Genomic DNA, 22,163 nt, shown 5'->3' with positions numbered 1-22,163 from the left:
CGGTAGCTCTTTATCTCAAAACAGAACATTCGAAGCCAACCCCTGCCTGCTCTCACCAAGTAAGATTTCTCATTTGAACCCCAGCTCCCAGATACTTAAAGGCCTTCCGTAGACCATGTCCTCAAGGTCCCCTGGCCATCTGCTTGCATGTTCCAGTTTCTCTCCTCCCCCATGCACATCGTGAAATGTGCCCTCCCACTCCCCAGGATGAGCAAGGTGGTGTCCTCTGTGACTGAGCAGTCAGCAGCTTAACACCAAAGGTCACCAATGATCAAATCCATGAGAGATGATCCGAGGAGTTATGTATTAGGGCTACGAAAGAGTAAACACTCAGTAAATAGTGGCTATTATCATCATCATCATCATCATCATCATGATTACTCTCAATTTCCCCCTGGAGAACTCCTATTCAACCTTCAAAACCCCATGTGGTGGCACCCATCCTGCAGAGATTGCGCTCAAATTCAGAGAGTTGTGATTTTGTGATGATTTGATGAGTTCCCCAACTGGGGTCCGTAGAGCAGCTGGGCCAACCCTGAGGTCTCTCAGCATCCAGCTCTGTTCTTTTTCTGCCTGACCAGTTCCTGGGTATAAGTCTCAGGCCCGGCCAGTCCGGCTGAGGAGTGTGCAGACACAGGTAGTGCCAATTTGAATCCATCGCCAGTCCACACGGCCCTGGGCATCAGCGGTCAATGCCCGCACATAGGACTGCTTGGCCTTGCACTCAGACACCCAGTGCCCCCCGGTCCACACCCCGGCGGCAGCCCCTCCACCTACCCCTGGGCCACCTTCTTCAGAGTTATCGGCCTCGAAGCAGGTGACAAAGAAGTGTTGGAGGAGGGAACTGCCGCCAGCTGCAGGCACCTCGCCCAACGCCTCCACCTCGAGCACAACCAAGTCCACAGCGGTCCGGGGGTCTGTCACCCAGCCAGTGACTGCATCGCACACGGCCAGCTCACCCTGATGACTCGCCGGCGAAGTATCGCTGACCCCTCGCTGGCTGCGGTTGGCCCGGGTGCCTGCTGACTCCCAAAAGGCCCCAGTCTCCAGCAGGAAGAGCAGAGGGGGCCCGGCAGCGGCACCCCTAGACAGGACCACTCGGGGGAAAAGAAGGTCCCACTTTGTAGTAGGAAAAGGGGACAATGTCAAGGGTGGGGGTTAGGACTCCATTGACACAGTGGGGAGGAAGAAAATGAGGGGGATGCAGAGGGAGCCTGGGGGAGCGGGAGCATCTCTCAGAGCACATGGAAACAGGGAAAAGGAGGCTGGGATTAGAGAAGAGGATAAACACTTCAGTGGGGACAGAAGTTTGGAACCCCAGGGGAGGCCTGCCTGCCAGGATTATGGGGAAGCCCTTGCTCTAGAAGTTTGGGGGACTCCATGTACAGGACTTGCATCACACCCAACTTGTAGATTAAGAATAAATATTCAACAACTACAGGTCAGGCACTATGGCTCACACCTGTAGTCCCAGCACTTTGGGAGGCTGAGGCGGGTGGATGACTTGAGGTCAGGAGTTCGAGAGCAGCCTGGCCAACACTGTGAAATCACATCTCTACTGATAATACCAAAATTAGCTGGGCGTGGTGCTGCGCTCCTGTAATCCCACCACTTTGGGAGGCCGAGGCGGGCGGATCATGTGGTCAGGGGATCGAGACCTTCCTGGCTAACTCGGTGAAACCCCGTCTCTACTAAAAATACAAAAACTTATCTGGGCTTGGTCGCGGGCCCCTGTAGTCCAAGCTACTTGGGAGGCTGAGACAGGAGAATGGAGTGAACCTAGGACGGGGAGCTTGCAGTGAGCAGAGATTGCGCCACTGCACTCCAGCCTCCACGACAGAGCGAGACTCCATCGCAAAAAAAAAAGAAAGAAAAAGAAAACAGGGTGGAGACGGAGGATGACCTCCAGCTCAGGGGGTGTCCATGGTCTGGCCTTCTGTGGGGAGAAGGAAGGCCACATGATCTGTGTGGCCCAGGTGGCAGGGCCTCAGCCTTCTAAGCCGAGCTCCCCCTTCCTCCCTCTGACGTTGGCACTGGCAGTGCAGGTGGGGCGGAGGGGGGCGCGGCTTGGGGACCTGAATGGGATGAATGGGCCGAGGGGGATGTCATGTCTTCCATCCTCCTTCATCCACTGCCTCTCCCTTCCCCTCCTCCCCCCCTCCCCTCCGTCCATCTGCCTCCCATCCCAGCTAGGACCCATCACCTGGGTAGAAAAGGGGCCTCTGGAAAGGGGGCGGGGCCTTGACTCTCGGGTACCCTGCACTTGAAGAGGAACTCTGGGAAGGGGTTGTTCAGGGATTTGGCCCCTTCCCCATCTGGCTGTACAACCTTCCTGTGCTTTTCTTCCCCTAGCCGGTTGTCCCTCCCTCTCCTGAGATGTCAGGAAAGAGGGGGCCACCTGCGTCCTCCACAGGGGCCCCGAAGCCTGGGGTTCCCAGCCCCAGAGCTCCGAGGTGGAGGAGGTGCTACAGCTCTGGTGACCACTGGTTGTTTCCCAGTCTTCTCCACGCCACCCTTTCCCAGAACCACAGGCTTCCAGAATGTTGTAGGGAAACTGCAAAATCCGCGCCTCCACCAGCCTCTCCCAGCGCCACGTCAATTTCACACACAGGGAAACTGAAGCCTGCCTCTGAGGGGCAGGGTTTTACCTCCTTAGTGGCAGTTTTGAGGTGAATCAGGGTCTCCCTAGGATTCCAGGTTGTGGACTTTCTCTAAATTGTGGAATGTGGCCAGGCGTGGTGGCTTGAGTCTGTAGTCCCAGCTACTCAGGAGCCACAGCAGGAGGATTGCTTGAGCCCAGGAGTTCAAGTGCAGTGGGGAAACATAGGGAGACCTCGTCTTAAAGCAATTTGTTTGGGGCCAGGCGTGGTGTCTCACCCCTATAATCCCAGCACTCTGGGAGGCCAGGGCAGGAGTATCACTGGAGGTTGGGAGTTTGAGACCAGTCTGGCCAATGTCGTGAAACTGCATCTCTACTAAAAATACAAAAATTAGCGGGGCACGGTGGCAGGCGCTTGTAATTCCAGTTACTCAGAAGGCTGAGGCGGGAGAGTCACTTGAACCCAGGAGGCAGGCGCTACAGTGAGCCAGGATTGTGCCACTGTACTCCAGCCTGGCCAGACAGACTCAGACTCTATCTCAAAAAAAAAAAAAAAAAAATTGGGCCAGGTGCAGTGGCTCATGCCTGTAATCCCAGCACTTTGGGAGGCCGAGGCAGGCAGATCACAATGTCAGGAGATCAAGACCATCCTGCCTAACACGGGGAAACCCCGTCTCTATTAAAAAACACAACAAATTAGCCAGGCGTGGTGGCGGGCGCCTGTAGTCCCAGCTACTCCGGAGGCTGAGGCAGGAGAGTGGTGTGAACCCGGGAGGCGGAGCTTGCAGTGAGCCGAGATTGAGCCACTGCAGTCCAGCCTGGGCGACAAGTGAGACTCCCCCTCAAAAAAAAAAAAATTGATTGGAACATCCTCCAGGATGCAAGACTCTCGGTTCCTTAGAGTTCTACAGGAAGGATGGCAGAGTGCAGTTGCCCAGAGGTGAAGTCCCATCTCTGCCATTTGTTGGCTGTGTGACCGGGCACAAATCATTACTTTCTCTGATCCTGTATTTTACCATCTGTTGCTATTGAGTAATAGTAGTTGACTATTTTCTAGTTTTATTTTTTTATTTTTATTTATTTATTTTTTTTTTTTGAGACGGAGTCAGGCCCTGTCACCCAGGCTGGAGTGCAGTGGTGCGCTCTTGGCTCACTGCATCTCTGCTTCCTGGGTTCAAGCAATTGTCCTGCCTCAGTCTCCCGAGTAGCTGGGACTACAGGCGCACACCACCACACCCAGCTAATTTTTGTATTTTTTTTAGTAGAGACAGGGATTCACCATGTTGGCCAGGCTGGTCTCAAAGTCCTGAACTCAGGTGATGCACCCGCCTCGGCCTCCCAAAGTGCTGGGATTGCAGGCGTGAGCCACTGCGCCTGGCCAAACATTTTTAATTGTATTATTATTATTATTATTATTATTATTATTATTATTATTATTATTACTTTTTGAGATGGAGCTTTGTTTTTGTTGCCCAGGCTGAAGCGCAATGGCGGGATCTTGCTCACTGCAACCTCCGCCTCCTAGGATCAAGAGATTCTCCTGCCTAAGCCTCCCAAGTACCTGGGAGTATAGGCATGCACCACCACGCCCGACGATATTTTGTATTTTTAGTAGAGATGGGGTTTCTCCATGTTGGTCAGGCTGGTCTGGAACCCCTCACCTCAGCTGATCCACCCACCGCAGCCTCCGACAATTACAGGCGTGAGCCACCGCGCCCAGCCGTCCACCTTGTTTTCTACCAGAGTTCTGTACTGTGACTCTGTATAAAGTGGTTTGGAAGCTGGACCCACCCTGTGTGTGTGTGGTTGCCCTGAGCCCACAGAAAGACACCTCCAGAGTGCGGATTGAGAAGCCTTTATTGTGGGAGGATCGGGGTGTCTGAGGGCCCCGGGAGTCGGGATGGGCTTGGAAGGCTGGGGGGAGGGGCCTTTGAGGAAGAGGAGGCCTGGAAGCGGGGGTCATCACAGGTCAAGGGGTGGTCCTTGGGACCCCCGCAGTCAGTGGTGCTGCGGCGGCAGCGTGCACATTGACAGCTGAGAGCCACGGCGTAGGAGACCACGGGGTTCACGCCGCGCGGGCAGCCAGGGAGCCGGATGGACTCGAAGCGCACATCGCGGTAGTTGCACACCACCTGAGGCACGGGCGGCAGGACCCCCTGCAGCACGCGGGTCTGGAAGCCGTGTGAGTGGGGGAATGAGCATGTGCCTGGGGCCAGCGCCTCAGCTGAGCTCCCCGGCTGCCCCCACCGGTCTCAGACTCAGGAGTCCAGGAAGCCCTCTGTTCCTGCCCTCCCACACCCCGTTCCGCAGCCCCTGACCAGAGAGGCAGACCACCCTTCCTCCCCGGCTGCCTCTGTGGGTCTGGCCCTGAGGTGGCAGCACCTGCCCCGGCTCCGGGCAGCTCACCATGGTGGGGCAGTAGCCGGCACAGATGGTGGTGTTGACGGTGATGCACACGGGGCAGCCCTCCTTCTCGACAGCCAGGGTGGCATTGATGGGGCGGCACCGTGGCCGAAGCGGCTCCTTGGATGCCCATGTCCCGCCCATGCTCAGCAGCAGCAACAGCAGCAGCCCCTGGGGCAAGGACACTGCTTCACCCGGGTCTGAGACCGCAGCCCCGAGTCCTGGCCTTCCCATCCCGCGTGGTACACCACCCACAAAGACCCAGAGACCCTTCCCGGCATCTCCTATTCAGGACCCACCACCCCGACACCTGCCTTTCAGAGCCCACCCCACAGCCCAGAGGACCTGAGATACCCCAACATTTCAGATCCCCACCCTCAGGAACTGCCCCACCTGAAGCTTACTGGGGGTCACGCACCTCCAGAAAGAGGCCTCCTTCCACAGCTCACACTGGTCTGCCCCTTCTCATGCCAGTGATGGCCTGGAAGGAGGTGGAAGGTGCCCAGGGGCCCTGCAGTCTTTCCTGGAACATCTCCATCTTTGGTGCCTGGAAATGTGGATGTACCCTACCTTTGACATGTCTCTCTCTTAGCGGGATATCTTCCGCAAGCACTGGGAATGTGGACATGGAAAGTAAATTGAGTCTCCGTGGGGGAGGGAGACAGGGAGTGAGGGGTGTTGGACGCGGCGCGGGAACCCGGCCGGAGTCAGCGGACCCAATGGGCTGCTCTCTCTCAGATACAGTTCCCCTTCCTCCCTCCAGGGGGCGCCACGGAACACAGGGCCCTCACTGGCCCTGGGGACTGGGTGACGTCAGGGGTGAGCCTCTTGTGATTGGCTCCCTCACCCTGCGTAAGGTCAAAGGGAAGAAAGGACAAGCCCCGACCCCAGGAGCCATTGTGGCTCTGGCCCATTGCGCCGGCCTTCGGGCCCTCAGGGAGGCGAGGGTGCGAGAGCCTCGAGTTCGAGGCCGACCTCCTCCAAAAAAACTTTCTTTTTATCGTTCCCTATATAACAACAAACCATAAAGGGAGGACGCCTTGGTAGGAAGAAATGACATCTTCCTAAGTGTTTTTAAATTACTTCAATGTATCTTTTTTTTTTTTTTGGGAGACCGAGCCTTGCTCGGTCCTCGGGGGACCTCCCTGCCTCTCAGCCATGGCGGTTGTCACCTGTGGTAAACAGAACGGCGGGAGCAAGTGGGATGTCCCACTACTCGGGCTGAGGCAGGAGAATCACAGGAACCTAGGAGGTGGAACCTCCTCGCCCAGGAGGGGCGCGGCTTCGGACTTAGCTTCTGCCCAACGAGAGAGGGCCTCCCCGTGACTGGGCTGCCAGGTTAGCCACTTGACCCTGGTGCCCCCAACGAGGGATTCAGCCCGAGCCCCACCTCTCCCTTAGGGACCTCCGCCCACTCTACCCTCAAGCCAGGGTGCCCGGAGCGCTCCCCGGAAATGCGTGTGCTTCAGGTGATTTAACTGATTATTGAATAGGCCCGCAGGAGGTGTGTCCTGCCCCCGAGGCCGCAGCCTCGGAGGACATTATCTGGACTTAGTCCCTTTCCCGCGATGCCATCAAGCTGGACAATTTTAAGGTCTGTTTCTTTCCCAGTGTCGGGTATAGGTTGGCACAGGGAAGAGGGCTAGAAACCTGACTTGAGCTCCCCGCCCAGGGCTGAACTCTCCAGCATCCTGATCGCTTCTCATTCAACCTTGCTTATACTCCCCGTGTGATCGGTAGCTCTTTATCTCAAAACAGAACATTCGAAGCCAACCCCTGCCTGCTCTCACCAAGTAAGATTTCTCATTTGAACCCCAGCTCCCAGATACTTAAAGGCCTTCCGTAGACCATGTCCTCAAGGTCCCCTGGCCATCTGCTTGCATGTTCCAGTTTCTCTCCTCCCCCATGCACATCGTGAAATGTGCCCTCCCACTCCCCAGGATGAGCAAGGTGGTGTCCTCTGTGACTGAGCAGTCAGCAGCTTAACACCAAAGGTCACCAATGATCAAATCCATGAGAGATGATCCGAGGAGTTATGTATTAGGGCTACGAAAGAGTAAACACTCAGTAAATAGTGGCTATTATCATCATCATCATCATCATCATCATGATTACTCTCAATTTCCCCCTGGAGAACTCCTATTCAACCTTCAAAACCCCATGTGGTGGCACCCATCCTGCAGAGATTGCGCTCAAATTCAGAGAGTTGTGATTTTGTGATGATTTGATGAGTTCCCCAACTGGGGTCCGTAGAGCAGCTGGGCCAACCCTGAGGTCTCTCAGCATCCAGCTCTGTTCTTTTTCTGCCTGACCAGTTCCTGGGTATAAGTCTCAGGCCCGGCCAGTCCGGCTGAGGAGTGTGCAGACACAGGTAGTGCCAATTTGAATCCATCGCCAGTCCACACGGCCCTGGGCATCAGCGGTCAATGCCCGCACATAGGACTGCTTGGCCTTGCACTCAGACACCCAGTGCCCCCCGGTCCACACCCCGGCGGCAGCCCCTCCACCTACCCCTGGGCCACCTTCTTCAGAGTTATCGGCCTCGAAGCAGGTGACAAAGAAGTGTTGGAGGAGGGAACTGCCGCCAGCTGCAGGCACCTCGCCCAACGCCTCCACCTCGAGCACAACCAAGTCCACAGCGGTCCGGGGGTCTGTCACCCAGCCAGTGACTGCATCGCACACGGCCAGCTCACCCTGATGACTCGCCGGCGAAGTATCGCTGACCCCTCGCTGGCTGCGGTTGGCCCGGGTGCCTGCTGACTCCCAAAAGGCCCCAGTCTCCAGCAGGAAGAGCAGAGGGGGCCCGGCAGCGGCACCCCTAGACAGGACCACTCGGGGGAAAAGAAGGTCCCACTTTGTAGTAGGAAAAGGGGACAATGTCAAGGGTGGGGGTTAGGACTCCATTGACACAGTGGGGAGGAAGAAAATGAGGGGGATGCAGAGGGAGCCTGGGGGAGCGGGAGCATCTCTCAGAGCACATGGAAACAGGGAAAAGGAGGCTGGGATTAGAGAAGAGGATAAACACTTCAGTGGGGACAGAAGTTTGGAACCCCAGGGGAGGCCTGCCTGCCAGGATTATGGGGAAGCCCTTGCTCTAGAAGTTTGGGGGACTCCATGTACAGGACTTGCATCACACCCAACTTGTAGATTAAGAATAAATATTCAACAACTACAGGTCAGGCACTATGGCTCACACCTGTAGTCCCAGCACTTTGGGAGGCTGAGGCGGGTGGATGACTTGAGGTCAGGAGTTCGAGAGCAGCCTGGCCAACACTGTGAAATCACATCTCTACTGATAATACCAAAATTAGCTGGGCGTGGTGCTGCGCTCCTGTAATCCCACCACTTTGGGAGGCCGAGGCGGGCGGATCATGTGGTCAGGGGATCGAGACCTTCCTGGCTAACTCGGTGAAACCCCGTCTCTACTAAAAATACAAAAACTTATCTGGGCTTGGTCGCGGGCCCCTGTAGTCCAAGCTACTTGGGAGGCTGAGACAGGAGAATGGAGTGAACCTAGGACGGGGAGCTTGCAGTGAGCAGAGATTGCGCCACTGCACTCCAGCCTCCACGACAGAGCGAGACTCCATCGCAAAAAAAAAAGAAAGAAAAAGAAAACAGGGTGGAGACGGAGGATGACCTCCAGCTCAGGGGGTGTCCATGGTCTGGCCTTCTGTGGGGAGAAGGAAGGCCACATGATCTGTGTGGCCCAGGTGGCAGGGCCTCAGCCTTCTAAGCCGAGCTCCCCCTTCCTCCCTCTGACGTTGGCACTGGCAGTGCAGGTGGGGCGGAGGGGGGCGCGGCTTGGGGACCTGAATGGGATGAATGGGCCGAGGGGGATGTCATGTCTTCCATCCTCCTTCATCCACTGCCTCTCCCTTCCCCTCCTCCCCCCCTCCCCTCCGTCCATCTGCCTCCCATCCCAGCTAGGACCCATCACCTGGGTAGAAAAGGGGCCTCTGGAAAGGGGGCGGGGCCTTGACTCTCGGGTACCCTGCACTTGAAGAGGAACTCTGGGAAGGGGTTGTTCAGGGATTTGGCCCCTTCCCCATCTGGCTGTACAACCTTCCTGTGCTTTTCTTCCCCTAGCCGGTTGTCCCTCCCTCTCCTGAGATGTCAGGAAAGAGGGGGCCACCTGCGTCCTCCACAGGGGCCCCGAAGCCTGGGGTTCCCAGCCCCAGAGCTCCGAGGTGGAGGAGGTGCTACAGCTCTGGTGACCACTGGTTGTTTCCCAGTCTTCTCCACGCCACCCTTTCCCAGAACCACAGGCTTCCAGAATGTTGTAGGGAAACTGCAAAATCCGCGCCTCCACCAGCCTCTCCCAGCGCCACGTCAATTTCACACACAGGGAAACTGAAGCCTGCCTCTGAGGGGCAGGGTTTTACCTCCTTAGTGGCAGTTTTGAGGTGAATCAGGGTCTCCCTAGGATTCCAGGTTGTGGACTTTCTCTAAATTGTGGAATGTGGCCAGGCGTGGTGGCTTGAGTCTGTAGTCCCAGCTACTCAGGAGCCACAGCAGGAGGATTGCTTGAGCCCAGGAGTTCAAGTGCAGTGGGGAAACATAGGGAGACCTCGTCTTAAAGCAATTTGTTTGGGGCCAGGCGTGGTGTCTCACCCCTATAATCCCAGCACTCTGGGAGGCCAGGGCAGGAGTATCACTGGAGGTTGGGAGTTTGAGACCAGTCTGGCCAATGTCGTGAAACTGCATCTCTACTAAAAATACAAAAATTAGCGGGGCACGGTGGCAGGCGCTTGTAATTCCAGTTACTCAGAAGGCTGAGGCGGGAGAGTCACTTGAACCCAGGAGGCAGGCGCTACAGTGAGCCAGGATTGTGCCACTGTACTCCAGCCTGGCCAGACAGACTCAGACTCTATCTCAAAAAAAAAAAAAAAAAAAATTGGGCCAGGTGCAGTGGCTCATGCCTGTAATCCCAGCACTTTGGGAGGCCGAGGCAGGCAGATCACAATGTCAGGAGATCAAGACCATCCTGCCTAACACGGGGAAACCCCGTCTCTATTAAAAAACACAACAAATTAGCCAGGCGTGGTGGCGGGCGCCTGTAGTCCCAGCTACTCCGGAGGCTGAGGCAGGAGAGTGGTGTGAACCCGGGAGGCGGAGCTTGCAGTGAGCCGAGATTGAGCCACTGCAGTCCAGCCTGGGCGACAAGTGAGACTCCCCCTCAAAAAAAAAAAAATTGATTGGAACATCCTCCAGGATGCAAGACTCTCGGTTCCTTAGAGTTCTACAGGAAGGATGGCAGAGTGCAGTTGCCCAGAGGTGAAGTCCCATCTCTGCCATTTGTTGGCTGTGTGACCGGGCACAAATCATTACTTTCTCTGATCCTGTATTTTACCATCTGTTGCTATTGAGTAATAGTAGTTGACTATTTTCTAGTTTTATTTTTTTATTTTTATTTATTTATTTTTTTTTTTTGAGACGGAGTCAGGCCCTGTCACCCAGGCTGGAGTGCAGTGGTGCGCTCTTGGCTCACTGCATCTCTGCTTCCTGGGTTCAAGCAATTGTCCTGCCTCAGTCTCCCGAGTAGCTGGGACTACAGGCGCACACCACCACACCCAGCTAATTTTTGTATTTTTTTTAGTAGAGACAGGGATTCACCATGTTGGCCAGGCTGGTCTCAAAGTCCTGAACTCAGGTGATGCACCCGCCTCGGCCTCCCAAAGTGCTGGGATTGCAGGCGTGAGCCACTGCGCCTGGCCAAACATTTTTAATTGTTGTATTATTATTATTATTATTATTATTATTATTATTATTATTATTATTATTACTTTTTGAGATGGAGCTTTGTTTTTGTTGCCCAGGCTGAAGCGCAATGGCGGGATCTTGCTCACTGCAACCTCCGCCTCCTAGGATCAAGAGATTCTCCTGCCTAAGCCTCCCAAGTACCTGGGAGTATAGGCATGCACCACCACGCCCGACGATATTTTGTATTTTTAGTAGAGATGGGGTTTCTCCATGTTGGTCAGGCTGGTCTGGAACCCCTCACCTCAGCTGATCCACCCACCGCAGCCTCCGACAATTACAGGCGTGAGCCACCGCGCCCAGCCGTCCACCTTGTTTTCTACCAGAGTTCTGTACTGTGACTCTGTATAAAGTGGTTTGGAAGCTGGACCCACCCTGTGTGTGTGTGGTTGCCCTGAGCCCACAGAAAGACACCTCCAGAGTGCGGATTGAGAAGCCTTTATTGTGGGAGGATCGGGGTGTCTGAGGGCCCCGGGAGTCGGGATGGGCTTGGAAGGCTGGGGGGAGGGGCCTTTGAGGAAGAGGAGGCCTGGAAGCGGGGGTCATCACAGGTCAAGGGGTGGTCCTTGGGACCCCCGCAGTCAGTGGTGCTGCGGCGGCAGCGTGCACATTGACAGCTGAGAGCCACGGCGTAGGAGACCACGGGGTTCACGCCGCGCGGGCAGCCAGGGAGCCGGATGGACTCGAAGCGCACATCGCGGTAGTTGCACACCACCTGAGGCACGGGCGGCAGGACCCCCTGCAGCACGCGGGTCTGGAAGCCGTGTGAGTGGGGGAATGAGCATGTGCCTGGGGCCAGCGCCTCAGCTGAGCTCCCCGGCTGCCCCCACCGGTCTCAGACTCAGGAGTCCAGGAAGCCCTCTGTTCCTGCCCTCCCACACCCCGTTCCGCAGCCCCTGACCAGAGAGGCAGACCACCCTTCCTCCCCGGCTGCCTCTGTGGGTCTGGCCCTGAGGTGGCAGCACCTGCCCCGGCTCCGGGCAGCTCACCATGGTGGGGCAGTAGCCGGCACAGATGGTGGTGTTGACGGTGATGCACACGGGGCAGCCCTCCTTCTCGACAGCCAGGGTGGCATTGATGGGGCGGCACCGTGGCCGAAGCGGCTCCTTGGATGCCCATGTCCCGCCCATGCTCAGCAGCAGCAACAGCAGCAGCCCCTGGGGCAAGGACACTGCTTCACCCGGGTCTGAGACCGCAGCCCCGAGTCCTGGCCTTCCCATCCCGCGTGGTACACCACCCACAAAGACCCAGAGACCCTTCCCGGCATCTCCTATTCAGGACCCACCACCCCGACACCTGCCTTTCAGAGCCCACCCCACAGCCCAGAGGACCTGAGATACCCCAACATTTCAGATCCCCACCCTCAGGAACTGCCCCACCTGAAGCTTACTGGGGGTCACGCACCTCCAGAAAGAGGCCTCCTTCCACAGCTCACACTGGTCTGCCCCTTCTCATGCCAGTGATGGCCTGGAAGGAGGTGGAAGGTGCCCAGGGGCCCTGCAGTCTTTCCTGGAACATCTCCATCTTTGGTGCCTGGAAATGTGGATGTACCCTACCTTTGACATGTCTCTCTCTTAGCGGGATATCTTCCGCAAGCACTGGGAATGTGGACATGGAAAGTAAATTGAGTCTCCGTGGGGGAGGGAGACAGGGAGTGAGGGGTGTTGGACGCGGCGCGGGAACCCGGCCGGAGTCAGCGGACCCAATGGGCTGCTCTCTCTCAGATACAGTTCCCCTTCCTCCCTCCAGGGGGCGCCACGGAACACAGGGCCCTCACTGGCCCTGGGGACTGGGTGACGTCAGGGGTGAGCCTCTTGTGATTGGCTCCCTCACCCTGCGTAAGGTCAAAGGGAAGAAAGGACAAGCCCCGACCCCAGGAGCCATTGTGGCTCTGGCCCATTGCGCCGGCCTTCGGGCCCTCAGGGAGGCGAGGGTGCGAGAGCCTCGAGTTCGAGGCCGACCTCCTCCAAAAAAACTTTCTTTTTATCGTTCCCTATATAACAACAAACCATAAAGGGAGGACGCCTTGGTAGGAAGAAATGACATCTTCCTAAGTGTTTTTAAATTACTTCAATGTATCTTTTTTTTTTTTTTGGGAGACCGAGCCTTGCTCGGTCCTCGGGGGACCTCCCTGCCTCTCAGCCATGGCGGTTGTCACCTGTGGTAAACAGAACGGCGGGAGCAAGTGGGATGTCCCACTACTCGGGCTGAGGCAGGAGAATCACAGGAACCTAGGAGGTGGAACCTCCTCGCCCAGGAGGGGCGCGGCTTCGGACTTAGCTTCTGCCCAACGAGAGAGGGCCTCCCCGTGACTGGGCTGCCAGGTTAGCCACTTGACCCTGGTGCCCCCAACGAGGGATTCAGCCCGAGCCCCACCTCTCCCTTAGGGACCTCCGCCCACTCTACCCTCAAGCCAGGGTGCCCGGAGCGCTCCCCGGAAATGCGTGTGCTTCAGGTGATTTAACTGATTATTGAATAGGCCCGCAGGAGGTGTGTCCTGCCCCCGAGGCCGCAGCCTCGGAGGACATTATCTGGACTTAGTCCCTTTCCCGCGATGCCATCAAGCTGGACAATTTTAAGGTCTGTTTCTTTCCCACTGTCGGGTATAGGTTGGCACAGGGAAGAGGGCTAGAAACCTGACTTGAGCTCCCCGCCCAGGGCTGAACTCTCCAGCATCCTGATCGCTTCTCATTCAACCTTGCTTATACTCCCCGTGTGATCGGTAGCTCTTTATCTCAAAACAGAACATTCGAAGCCAACCCCTGCCTGCTCTCACCAAGTAAGATTTCTCATTTGAACCCCAGCTCCCAGATACTTAAAGGCCTTCCGTAGACCATGTCCTCAAGGTCCCCTGGCCATCTGCTTGCATGTTCCAGTTTCTCTCCTCCCCCATGCACATCGTGAAATGTGCCCTCCCACTCCCCAGGATGAGCAAGGTGGTGTCCTCTGTGACTGAGCAGTCAGCAGCTTAACACCAAAGGTCACCAATGATCAAATCCATGAGAGATGATCCGAGGAGTTATGTATTAGGGCTACGAAAGAGTAAACACTCAGTAAATAGTGGCTATTATCATCATCATCATCATCATCATCATGATTACTCTCAATTTCCCCCTGGAGAACTCCTATTCAACCTTCAAAACCCCATGTGGTGGCACCCATCCTGCAGAGATTGCGCTCAAATTCAGAGAGTTGTGATTTTGTGATGATTTGATGAGTTCCCCAACTGGGGTCCGTAGAGCAGCTGGGCCAACCCTGAGGTCTCTCAGCATCCAGCTCTGTTCTTTTTCTGCCTGACCAGTTCCTGGGTATAAGTCTCAGGCCCGGCCAGTCCGGCTGAGGAGTGTGCAGACACAGGTAGTGCCAATTTGAATCCATCGCCAGTCCACACGGCCCTGGGCATCAGCGGTCAATGCCCGCACATAGGACTGCTTGGCCTTGCACTCAGACACCCAGTGCCCCCCGGTCCACACCCCGGCGGCAGCCCCTCCACCTACCCCTGGGCCACCTTCTTCAGAGTTATCGGCCTCGAAGCAGGTGACAAAGAAGTGTTGGAGGAGGGAACTGCCGCCAGCTGCAGGCACCTCGCCCAACGCCTCCACCTCGAGCACAACCAAGTCCACAGCGGTCCGGGGGTCTGTCACCCAGCCAGTGACTGCATCGCACACGGCCAGCTCACCCTGATGACTCGCCGGCGAAGTATCGCTGACCCCTCGCTGGCTGCGGTTGGCCCGGGTGCCTGCTGACTCCCAAAAGGCCCCAGTCTCCAGCAGGAAGAGCAGAGGGGGCCCGGCAGCGGCACCCCTAGACAGGACCACTCGGGGGAAAAGAAGGTCCCACTTTGTAGTAGGAAAAGGGGACAATGTCAAGGGTGGGGGTTAGGACTCCATTGACACAGTGGGGAGGAAGAAAATGAGGGGGATGCAGAGGGAGCCTGGGGGAGCGGGAGCATCTCTCAGAGCACATGGAAACAGGGAAAAGGAGGCTGGGATTAGAGAAGAGGATAAACACTTCAGTGGGGACAGAAGTTTGGAACCCCAGGGGAGGCCTGCCTGCCAGGATTATGGGGAAGCCCTTGCTCTAGAAGTTTGGGGGACTCCATGTACAGGACTTGCATCACACCCAACTTGTAGATTAAGAATAAATATTCAACAACTACAGGTCAGGCACTATGGCTCACACCTGTAGTCCCAGCACTTTGGGAGGCTGAGGCGGGTGGATGACTTGAGGTCAGGAGTTCGAGAGCAGCCTGGCCAACACTGTGAAATCACATCTCTACTGATAATACCAAAATTAGCTGGGCGTGGTGCTGCGCTCCTGTAATCCCACCACTTTGGGAGGCCGAGGCGGGCGGATCATGTGGTCAGGGGATCGAGACCTTCCTGGCTAACTCGGTGAAACCCCGTCTCTACTAAAAATACAAAAACTTATCTGGGCTTGGTCGCGGGCCCCTGTAGTCCAAGCTACTTGGGAGGCTGAGACAGGAGAATGGAGTGAACCTAGGACGGGGAGCTTGCAGTGAGCAGAGATTGCGCCACTGCACTCCAGCCTCCACGACAGAGCGAGACTCCATCGCAAAAAAAAAAGAAAGAAAAAGAAAACAGGGTGGAGACGGAGGATGACCTCCAGCTCAGGGGGTGTCCATGGTCTGGCCTTCTGTGGGGAGAAGGAAGGCCACATGATCTGTGTGGCCCAGGTGGCAGGGCCTCAGCCTTCTAAGCCGAGCTCCCCCTTCCTCCCTCTGACGTTGGCACTGGCAGTGCAGGTGGGGCGGAGGGGGGCGCGGCTTGGGGACCTGAATGGGATGAATGGGCCGAGGGGGATGTCATGTCTTCCATCCTCCTTCATCCACTGCCTCTCCCTTCCCCTCCTCCCCCCCTCCCCTCCGTCCATCTGCCTCCCATCCCAGCTAGGACCCATCACCTGGGTAGAAAAGGGGCCTCTGGAAAGGGGGCGGGGCCTTGACTCTCGGGTACCCTGCACTTGAAGAGGAACTCTGGGAAGGGGTTGTTCAGGGATTTGGCCCCTTCCCCATCTGGCTGTATAACCTTCCTGTGCTTTTCTTCCCCTAGCCGGTTGTCCCTCCCTCTCCTGAGATGTCAGGAAAGAGGGGGCCACCTGCGTCCTCCACAGGGGCCCCGAAGCCTGGGGTTCCCAGCCCCAGAGCTCCGAGGTGGAGGAGGTGCTACAGCTCTGGTGACCACTGGTTGTTTCCCAGTCTTCTCCACGCCACCCTTTCCCAGAACCACAGGCTTCCAGAATGTTGTAGGGAAACTGCAAAATCCGCGCCTCCACCAGCCTCTCCCAGCGCCACGTCAATTTCACACACAGGGAAACTGAAGCCTGCCTCTGAGGGGCAGGGTTTTACCTCCTTAGTGGCAGTTTTGAGGTGAATCAGGGTCTCCCTAGGATTCCAGGTTGTGGACTTTCTCTAAATTGTGGAATGTGGCCAGGCGTGGTGGCTTGAGTCTGTAGTCCCAGCTACTCAGGAGCCACAGCAGGAGGATTGCTTGAGCCCAGGAGTTCAAGTGCAGTGGGGAAACATAGGGAGACCTCGTCTTAAAGCAATTTGTTTGGGGCCAGGCGTGGTGTCTCACCCCTATAATCCCAGCACTCTGGGAGGCCAGGGCAGGAGTATCACTGGAGGTTGGGAGTTTGAGACCAGTCTGGCCAATGTCGTGAAACTGCATCTCTACTAAAAATACAAAAATTAGCGGGGCACGGTGGCAGGCGCTTGTAATTCCAGTTACTCAGAAGGCTGAGGCGGGAGAGTCACTTGAACCCAGGAGGCAGGCGCTACAGTGAGCCAGGATTGTGCCACTGTACTCCAGCCTGGCCAGACAGACTCAGACTCTATCTCAAAAAAAAAAAAAAAAAAAATTGGGCCAGGTGCAGTGGCTCATGCCTGTAATCCCAGCACTTTGGGAGGCCGAGGCAGGCAGATCACAATGTCAGGAGATCAAGACCATCCTGCCTAACACGGGGAAACCCCGTCTCTATTAAAAAACACAACAAATTAGCCAGGCGTGGTGGCGGGCGCCTGTAGTCCCAGCTACTCCGGAGGCTGAGGCAGGAGAGTGGTGTGAACCCGGGAGGCGGAGCTTGCAGTGAGCCGAGATTGAGCCACTGCAGTCCAGCCTGGGCGACAAGTGAGACTCCCCCTCAAAAAAAAAAAAATTGATTGGAACATCCTCCAGGATGCAAGACTCTCGGTTCCTTAGAGTTCTACAGGAAGGATGGCAGAGTGCAGTTGCCCAGAGGTGAAGTCCCATCTCTGCCATTTGTTGGCTGTGTGACCGGGCACAAATCATTACTTTCTCTGATCCTGTATTTTACCATCTGTTGCTATTGAGTAATAGTAGTTGACTATTTTCTAGTTTTATTTTTTTATTTTTATTTATTTATTTTTTTTTTTTGAGACGGAGTCAGGCCCTGTCACCCAGGCTGGAGTGCAGTGGTGCGCTCTTGGCTCACTGCATCTCTGCTTCCTGGGTTCAAGCAATTGTCCTGCCTCAGTCTCCCGAGTAGCTGGGACTACAGGCGCACACCACCACACCCAGCTAATTTTTGTATTTTTTTTAGTAGAGACAGGGATTCACCATGTTGGCCAGGCTGGTCTCAAAGTCCTGAACTCAGGTGATGCACCCGCCTCGGCCTCCCAAAGTGCTGGGATTGCAGGCGTGAGCCACTGCGCCTGGCCAAACATTTTTAATTGTTGTATTATTATTATTATTATTATTATTATTATTACTTTTTGAGATGGAGCTTTGTTTTTGTTGCCCAGGCTGAAGCGCAATGGCGGGATCTTGCTCACTGCAACCTCCGCCTCCTAGGATCAAGAGATTCTCCTGCCTAAGCCTCCCAAGTACCTGGGAGTATAGGCATGCACCACCACGCCCGACGATATTTTGTATTTTTAGTAGAGATGGGGTTTCTCCATGTTGGTCAGGCTGGTCTGGAACCCCTCACCTCAGCTGATCCACCCACCGCAGCCTCCGACAATTACAGGCGTGAGCCACCGCGCCCAGCCGTCCACCTTGTTTTCTACCAGAGTTCTGTACTGTGACTCTGTATAAAGTGGTTTGGAAGCTGGACCCACCCTGTGTGTGTGTGGTTGCCCTGAGCCCACAGAAAGACACCTCCAGAGTGCGGATTGAGAAGCCTTTATTGTGGGAGGATCGGGGTGTCTGAGGGCCCCGGGAGTCGGGATGGGCTTGGAAGGCTGGGGGGAGGGGCCTTTGAGGAAGAGGAGGCCTGGAAGCGGGGGTCATCACAGGTCAAGGGGTGGTCCTTGGGACCCCCGCAGTCAGTGGTGCTGCGGCGGCAGCGTGCACATTGACAGCTGAGAGCCACGGCGTAGGAGACCACGGGGTTCACGCCGCGCGGGCAGCCAGGGAGCCGGATGGACTCGAAGCGCACATCGCGGTAGTTGCACACCACCTGAGGCACGGGCGGCAGGACCCCCTGCAGCACGCGGGTCTGGAAGCCGTGTGAGTGGGGGAATGAGCATGTGCCTGGGGCCAGCGCCTCAGCTGAGCTCCCCGGCTGCCCCCACCGGTCTCAGACTCAGGAGTCCAGGAAGCCCTCTGTTCCTGCCCTCCCACACCCCGTTCCGCAGCCCCTGACCAGAGAGGCAGACCACCCTTCCTCCCCGGCTGCCTCTGTGGGTCTGGCCCTGAGGTGGCAGCACCTGCCCCGGCTCCGGGCAGCTCACCATGGTGGGGCAGTAGCCGGCACAGATGGTGGTGTTGACGGTGATGCACACGGGGCAGCCCTCCTTCTCGACAGCCAGGGTGGCATTGATGGGGCGGCACCGTGGCCGAAGCGGCTCCTTGGATGCCCATGTCCCGCCCATGCTCAGCAGCAGCAACAGCAGCAGCCCCTGGGGCAAGGACACTGCTTCACCCGGGTCTGAGACCGCAGCCCCGAGTCCTGGCCTTCCCATCCCGCGTGGTACACCACCCACAAAGACCCAGAGACCCTTCCCGGCATCTCCTATTCAGGACCCACCACCCCGACACCTGCCTTTCAGAGCCCACCCCACAGCCCAGAGGACCTGAGATACCCCAACATTTCAGATCCCCACCCTCAGGAACTGCCCCACCTGAAGCTTACTGGGGGTCACGCACCTCCAGAAAGAGGCCTCCTTCCACAGCTCACACGGGTCTGCCCCTTCTCATGCCAGTGATGGCCTGGAAGGAGGTGGAAGGTGCCCAGGGGCCCTGCAGTCTTTCCTGGAACATCTCCATCTTTGGTGCCTGGAAATGTGGATGTACCCTACCTTTGACATGTCTCTCTCTTAGCGGGATATCTTCCGCAAGCACTGGGAATGTGGACATGGAAAGTAAATTGAGTCTCCGTGGGGGAGGGAGACAGGGAGTGAGGGGTGTTGGACGCGGCGCGGGAACCCGGCCGGAGTCAGCGGACCCAATGGGCTGCTCTCTCTCAGATACAGTTCCCCTTCCTCCCTCCAGGGGGCGCCACGGAACACAGGGCCCTCACTGGCCCTGGGGACTGGGTGACGTCAGGGGTGAGCCTCTTGTGATTGGCTCCCTCACCCTGCGTAAGGTCAAAGGGAAGAAAGGACAAGCCCCAACCCCAGGAGCCATTGTGGCTCTGGCCCATTGCGCCGGCCTTCGGGCCCTCAGGGAGGCGAGGGTGCGAGAGCCTCGAGTTCGAGGCCGACCTCCTCCAAAAAAACTTTCTTTTTATCGTTCCCTATATAACAACAAACCATAAAGGGAGGACGCCTTGGTAGGAAGAAATGACATCTTCCTAAGTGTTTTTAAATTACTTCAATGTATCTTTTTTTTTTTTTTGGGAGACCGAGCCTTGCTCGGTCCTCGGGGGACCTCCCTGCCTCTCAGCCATGGCGGTTGTCACCTGTGGTAAACAGAACGGCGGGAGCAAGTGGGATGTCCCACTACTCGGGCTGAGGCAGGAGAATCACAGGAACCTAGGAGGTGGAACCTCCTCGCCCAGGAGGGGCGCGGCTTCGGACTTAGCTTCTGCCCAACGAGAGAGGGCCTCCCCGTGACTGGGCTGCCAGGTTAGCCACTTGACCCTGGTGCCCCCAACGAGGGATTCAGCCCGAGCCCCACCTCTCCCTTAGGGACCTCCGCCCACTCTACCCTCAAGCCAGGGTGCCCGGAGCGCTCCCCGGAAATGCGTGTGCTTCAGGTGATTTAACTGATTATTGAATAGGCCCGCAGGAGGTGTGTCCTGCCCCCGAGGCCGCAGCCTCGGAGGACATTATCTGGACTTAGTCCCTTTCCCGCGATGCCATCAAGCTGGACAATTTTAAGGTCTGTTTCTTTCCCAGTGTCGGGTATAGGTTGGCACAGGGAAGAGGGCTAGAAACCTGACTTGAGCTCCCCGCCCAGGGCTGAACTCTCCAGCATCCTGATCGCTTCTCATTCAACCTTGCTTATACTCCCCGTGTGATCGGTAGCTCTTTATCTCAAAACAGAACATTCGAAGCCAACCCCTGCCTGCTCTCACCAAGTAAGATTTCTCATTTGAACCCCAGCTCCCAGATACTTAAAGGCCTTCCGTAGACCATGTCCTCAAGGTCCCCTGGCCATCTGCTTGCATGTTCCAGTTTCTCTCCTCCCCCATGCACATCGTGAAATGTGCCCTCCCACTCCCCAGGATGAGCAAGGTGGTGTCCTCTGTGACTGAGCAGTCAGCAGCTTAACACCAAAGGTCACCAATGATCAAATCCATGAGAGATGATCCGAGGAGTTATGTATTAGGGCTACGAAAGAGTAAACACTCAGTAAATAGTGGCTATTATCATCATCATCATCATCATCATCATGATTACTCTCAATTTCCCCCTGGAGAACTCCTATTCAACCTTCAAAACCCCATGTGGTGGCACCCATCCTGCAGAGATTGCGCTCAAATTCAGAGAGTTGTGATTTTGTGATGATTTGATGAGTTCCCCAACTGGGGTCCGTAGAGCAGCTGGGCCAACCCTGAGGTCTCTCAGCATCCAGCTCTGTTCTTTTTCTGCCTGACCAGTTCCTGGGTATAAGTCTCAGGCCCGGCCAGTCCGGCTGAGGAGTGTGCAGACACAGGTAGTGCCAATTTGAATCCATCGCCAGTCCACACGGCCCTGGGCATCAGCGGTCAATGCCCGCACATAGGACTGCTTGGCCTTGCACTCAGACACCCAGTGCCCCCCGGTCCACACCCCGGCGGCAGCCCCTCCACCTACCCCTGGGCCACCTTCTTCAGAGTTATCGGCCTCGAAGCAGGTGACAAAGAAGTGTTGGAGGAGGGAACTGCCGCCAGCTGCAGGCACCTCGCCCAACGCCTCCACCTCGAGCACAACCAAGTCCACAGCGGTCCGGGGGTCTGTCACCCAGCCAGTGACTGCATCGCACACGGCCAGCTCACCCTGATGACTCGCCGGCGAAGTATCGCTGACCCCTCGCTGGCTGCGGTTGGCCCGGGTGCCTGCTGACTCCCAAAAGGCCCCAGTCTCCAGCAGGAAGAGCAGAGGGGGCCCGGCAGCGGCACCCCTAGACAGGACCACTCGGGGGAAAAGAAGGTCCCACTTTGTAGTAGGAAAAGGGGACAATGTCAAGGGTGGGGGTTAGGACTCCATTGACACAGTGGGGAGGAAGAAAATGAGGGGGATGCAGAGGGAGCCTGGGGGAGCGGGAGCATCTCTCAGAGCACATGGAAACAGGGAAAAGGAGGCTGGGATTAGAGAAGAGGATAAACACTTCAGTGGGGACAGAAGTTTGGAACCCCAGGGGAGGCCTGCCTGCCAGGATTATGGGGAAGCCCTTGCTCTAGAAGTTTGGGGGACTCCATGTACAGGACTTGCATCACACCCAACTTGTAGATTAAGAATAAATATTCAACAACTACAGGTCAGGCACTATGGCTCACACCTGTAGTCCCAGCACTTTGGGAGGCTGAGGCGGGTGGATGACTTGAGGTCAGGAGTTCGAGAGCAGCCTGGCCAACACTGTGAAATCACATCTCTACTGATAATACCAAAATTAGCTGGGCGTGGTGCTGCGCTCCTGTAATCCCACCACTTTGGGAGGCCGAGGCGGGCGGATCATGTGGTCAGGGGATCGAGACCTTCCTGGCTAACTCGGTGAAACCCCGTCTCTACTAAAAATACAAAAACTTATCTGGGCTTGGTCGCGGGCCCCTGTAGTCCAAGCTACTTGGGAGGCTGAGACAGGAGAATGGAGTGAACCTAGGACGGGGAGCTTGCAGTGAGCAGAGATTGCGCCACTGCACTCCAGCCTCCACGACAGAGCGAGACTCCATCGCAAAAAAAAAAGAAAGAAAAAGAAAACAGGGTGGAGACGGAGGATGACCTCCAGCTCAGGGGGTGTCCATGGTCTGGCCTTCTGTGGGGAGAAGGAAGGCCACA

General features: G+C 56.4%; 3 protein-coding genes and 4 pseudogenes across 5 annotated transcripts; all 7 read right to left on the bottom strand.

Moving 5' to 3' along the window:
- Positions 1–597: 597 nt before the first annotated feature.
- Positions 598–1,206, bottom strand: LOC134757764 (neurotrophin-4-like; annotated as a pseudogene).
- Positions 1,207–4,438: 3,232 nt separating this feature from the next.
- Positions 4,439–5,768, bottom strand: LOC129528624 (choriogonadotropin subunit beta variant 2-like). Of its 2 annotated transcripts, none has more exons than XM_055370032.2 (3): positions 5,421–5,768; positions 5,006–5,173; positions 4,439–4,770 (listed from the first exon to the last, which is right to left on the bottom strand). In XM_055370032.2, the coding sequence occupies exons 2-3, from the start codon at positions 5,144–5,146 to the stop codon at positions 4,456–4,458; spliced, it is 456 nt and encodes a 151-aa protein (XP_055226007.1). In that variant the 5' UTR covers positions 5,147–5,173; positions 5,421–5,768; the 3' UTR covers positions 4,439–4,455. The 2 variants fall into 2 exon arrangements, with proteins under 2 accessions (XP_055226007.1, XP_055226006.1); XM_055370031.2 differs by having other exon boundaries at positions 5,573–5,768.
- Positions 5,769–7,333: 1,565 nt separating this feature from the next.
- LOC134757763 (neurotrophin-4-like) lies at positions 7,334–7,942 on the bottom strand (annotated as a pseudogene).
- A 3,239-nt stretch (positions 7,943–11,181) lies between these two features.
- On the bottom strand, positions 11,182–12,511 carry LOC129528623 (choriogonadotropin subunit beta variant 2-like). Of its 2 annotated transcripts, none has more exons than XM_055370030.2 (3): positions 12,164–12,511; positions 11,749–11,916; positions 11,182–11,513 (listed from the first exon to the last, which is right to left on the bottom strand). In XM_055370030.2, the coding sequence occupies exons 2-3, from the start codon at positions 11,887–11,889 to the stop codon at positions 11,199–11,201; spliced, it is 456 nt and encodes a 151-aa protein (XP_055226005.1). In that variant the 5' UTR covers positions 11,890–11,916; positions 12,164–12,511; the 3' UTR covers positions 11,182–11,198. The 2 variants fall into 2 exon arrangements, with proteins under 2 accessions (XP_055226005.1, XP_055226004.1); XM_055370029.2 differs by having other exon boundaries at positions 12,316–12,511.
- Positions 12,512–14,076: 1,565 nt separating this feature from the next.
- Positions 14,077–14,685, bottom strand: LOC134757762 (neurotrophin-4-like; annotated as a pseudogene).
- Positions 14,686–17,906: 3,221 nt separating this feature from the next.
- On the bottom strand, positions 17,907–19,236 carry LOC129528622 (choriogonadotropin subunit beta variant 2-like). Its single transcript, XM_055370028.2, has 3 exons — positions 19,041–19,236; positions 18,474–18,641; positions 17,907–18,238 (listed from the first exon to the last, which is right to left on the bottom strand). The coding sequence occupies exons 1-3, from the start codon at positions 19,047–19,049 to the stop codon at positions 17,924–17,926; spliced, it is 492 nt and encodes a 163-aa protein (XP_055226003.1). The 5' UTR covers positions 19,050–19,236; the 3' UTR covers positions 17,907–17,923.
- A 1,565-nt stretch (positions 19,237–20,801) lies between these two features.
- LOC134757761 (neurotrophin-4-like) lies at positions 20,802–21,410 on the bottom strand (annotated as a pseudogene).
- Positions 21,411–22,163: the final 753 nt, after the last annotated feature.

The sequence above is a fragment of the Gorilla gorilla genome, chromosome 20, assembly GCF_029281585.2.
Source record: "Gorilla gorilla gorilla isolate KB3781 chromosome 20, NHGRI_mGorGor1-v2.1_pri, whole genome shotgun sequence".
In the NCBI taxonomy this organism is placed as follows: domain Eukaryota; kingdom Metazoa; phylum Chordata; class Mammalia; order Primates; family Hominidae; genus Gorilla; species Gorilla gorilla.
Note: the sequence above shows the minus strand (reverse complement) of the source record. Positions and strands in the feature narration are given on the sequence as shown.

What these genes read in the sequence shown, in the direction of transcription:
- LOC129528624 (XM_055370031.2), bottom strand. An exon ending in CCGGCTACTGCCCCACCATG is followed by an intron (nt 4,771 to 5,005) that starts GTGAGCTGCCCG and finishes CACGGCTTCCAG; the next exon opens with ACCCGCGTGCTGCAGGGGGT.
- LOC129528623 (XM_055370029.2), bottom strand. An exon ending in CCGGCTACTGCCCCACCATG is followed by an intron (nt 11,514 to 11,748) that starts GTGAGCTGCCCG and finishes CACGGCTTCCAG; the next exon opens with ACCCGCGTGCTGCAGGGGGT.
- LOC129528622 (XM_055370028.2), bottom strand. An exon ending in CCGGCTACTGCCCCACCATG is followed by an intron (nt 18,239 to 18,473) that starts GTGAGCTGCCCG and finishes CACGGCTTCCAG; the next exon opens with ACCCGCGTGCTGCAGGGGGT.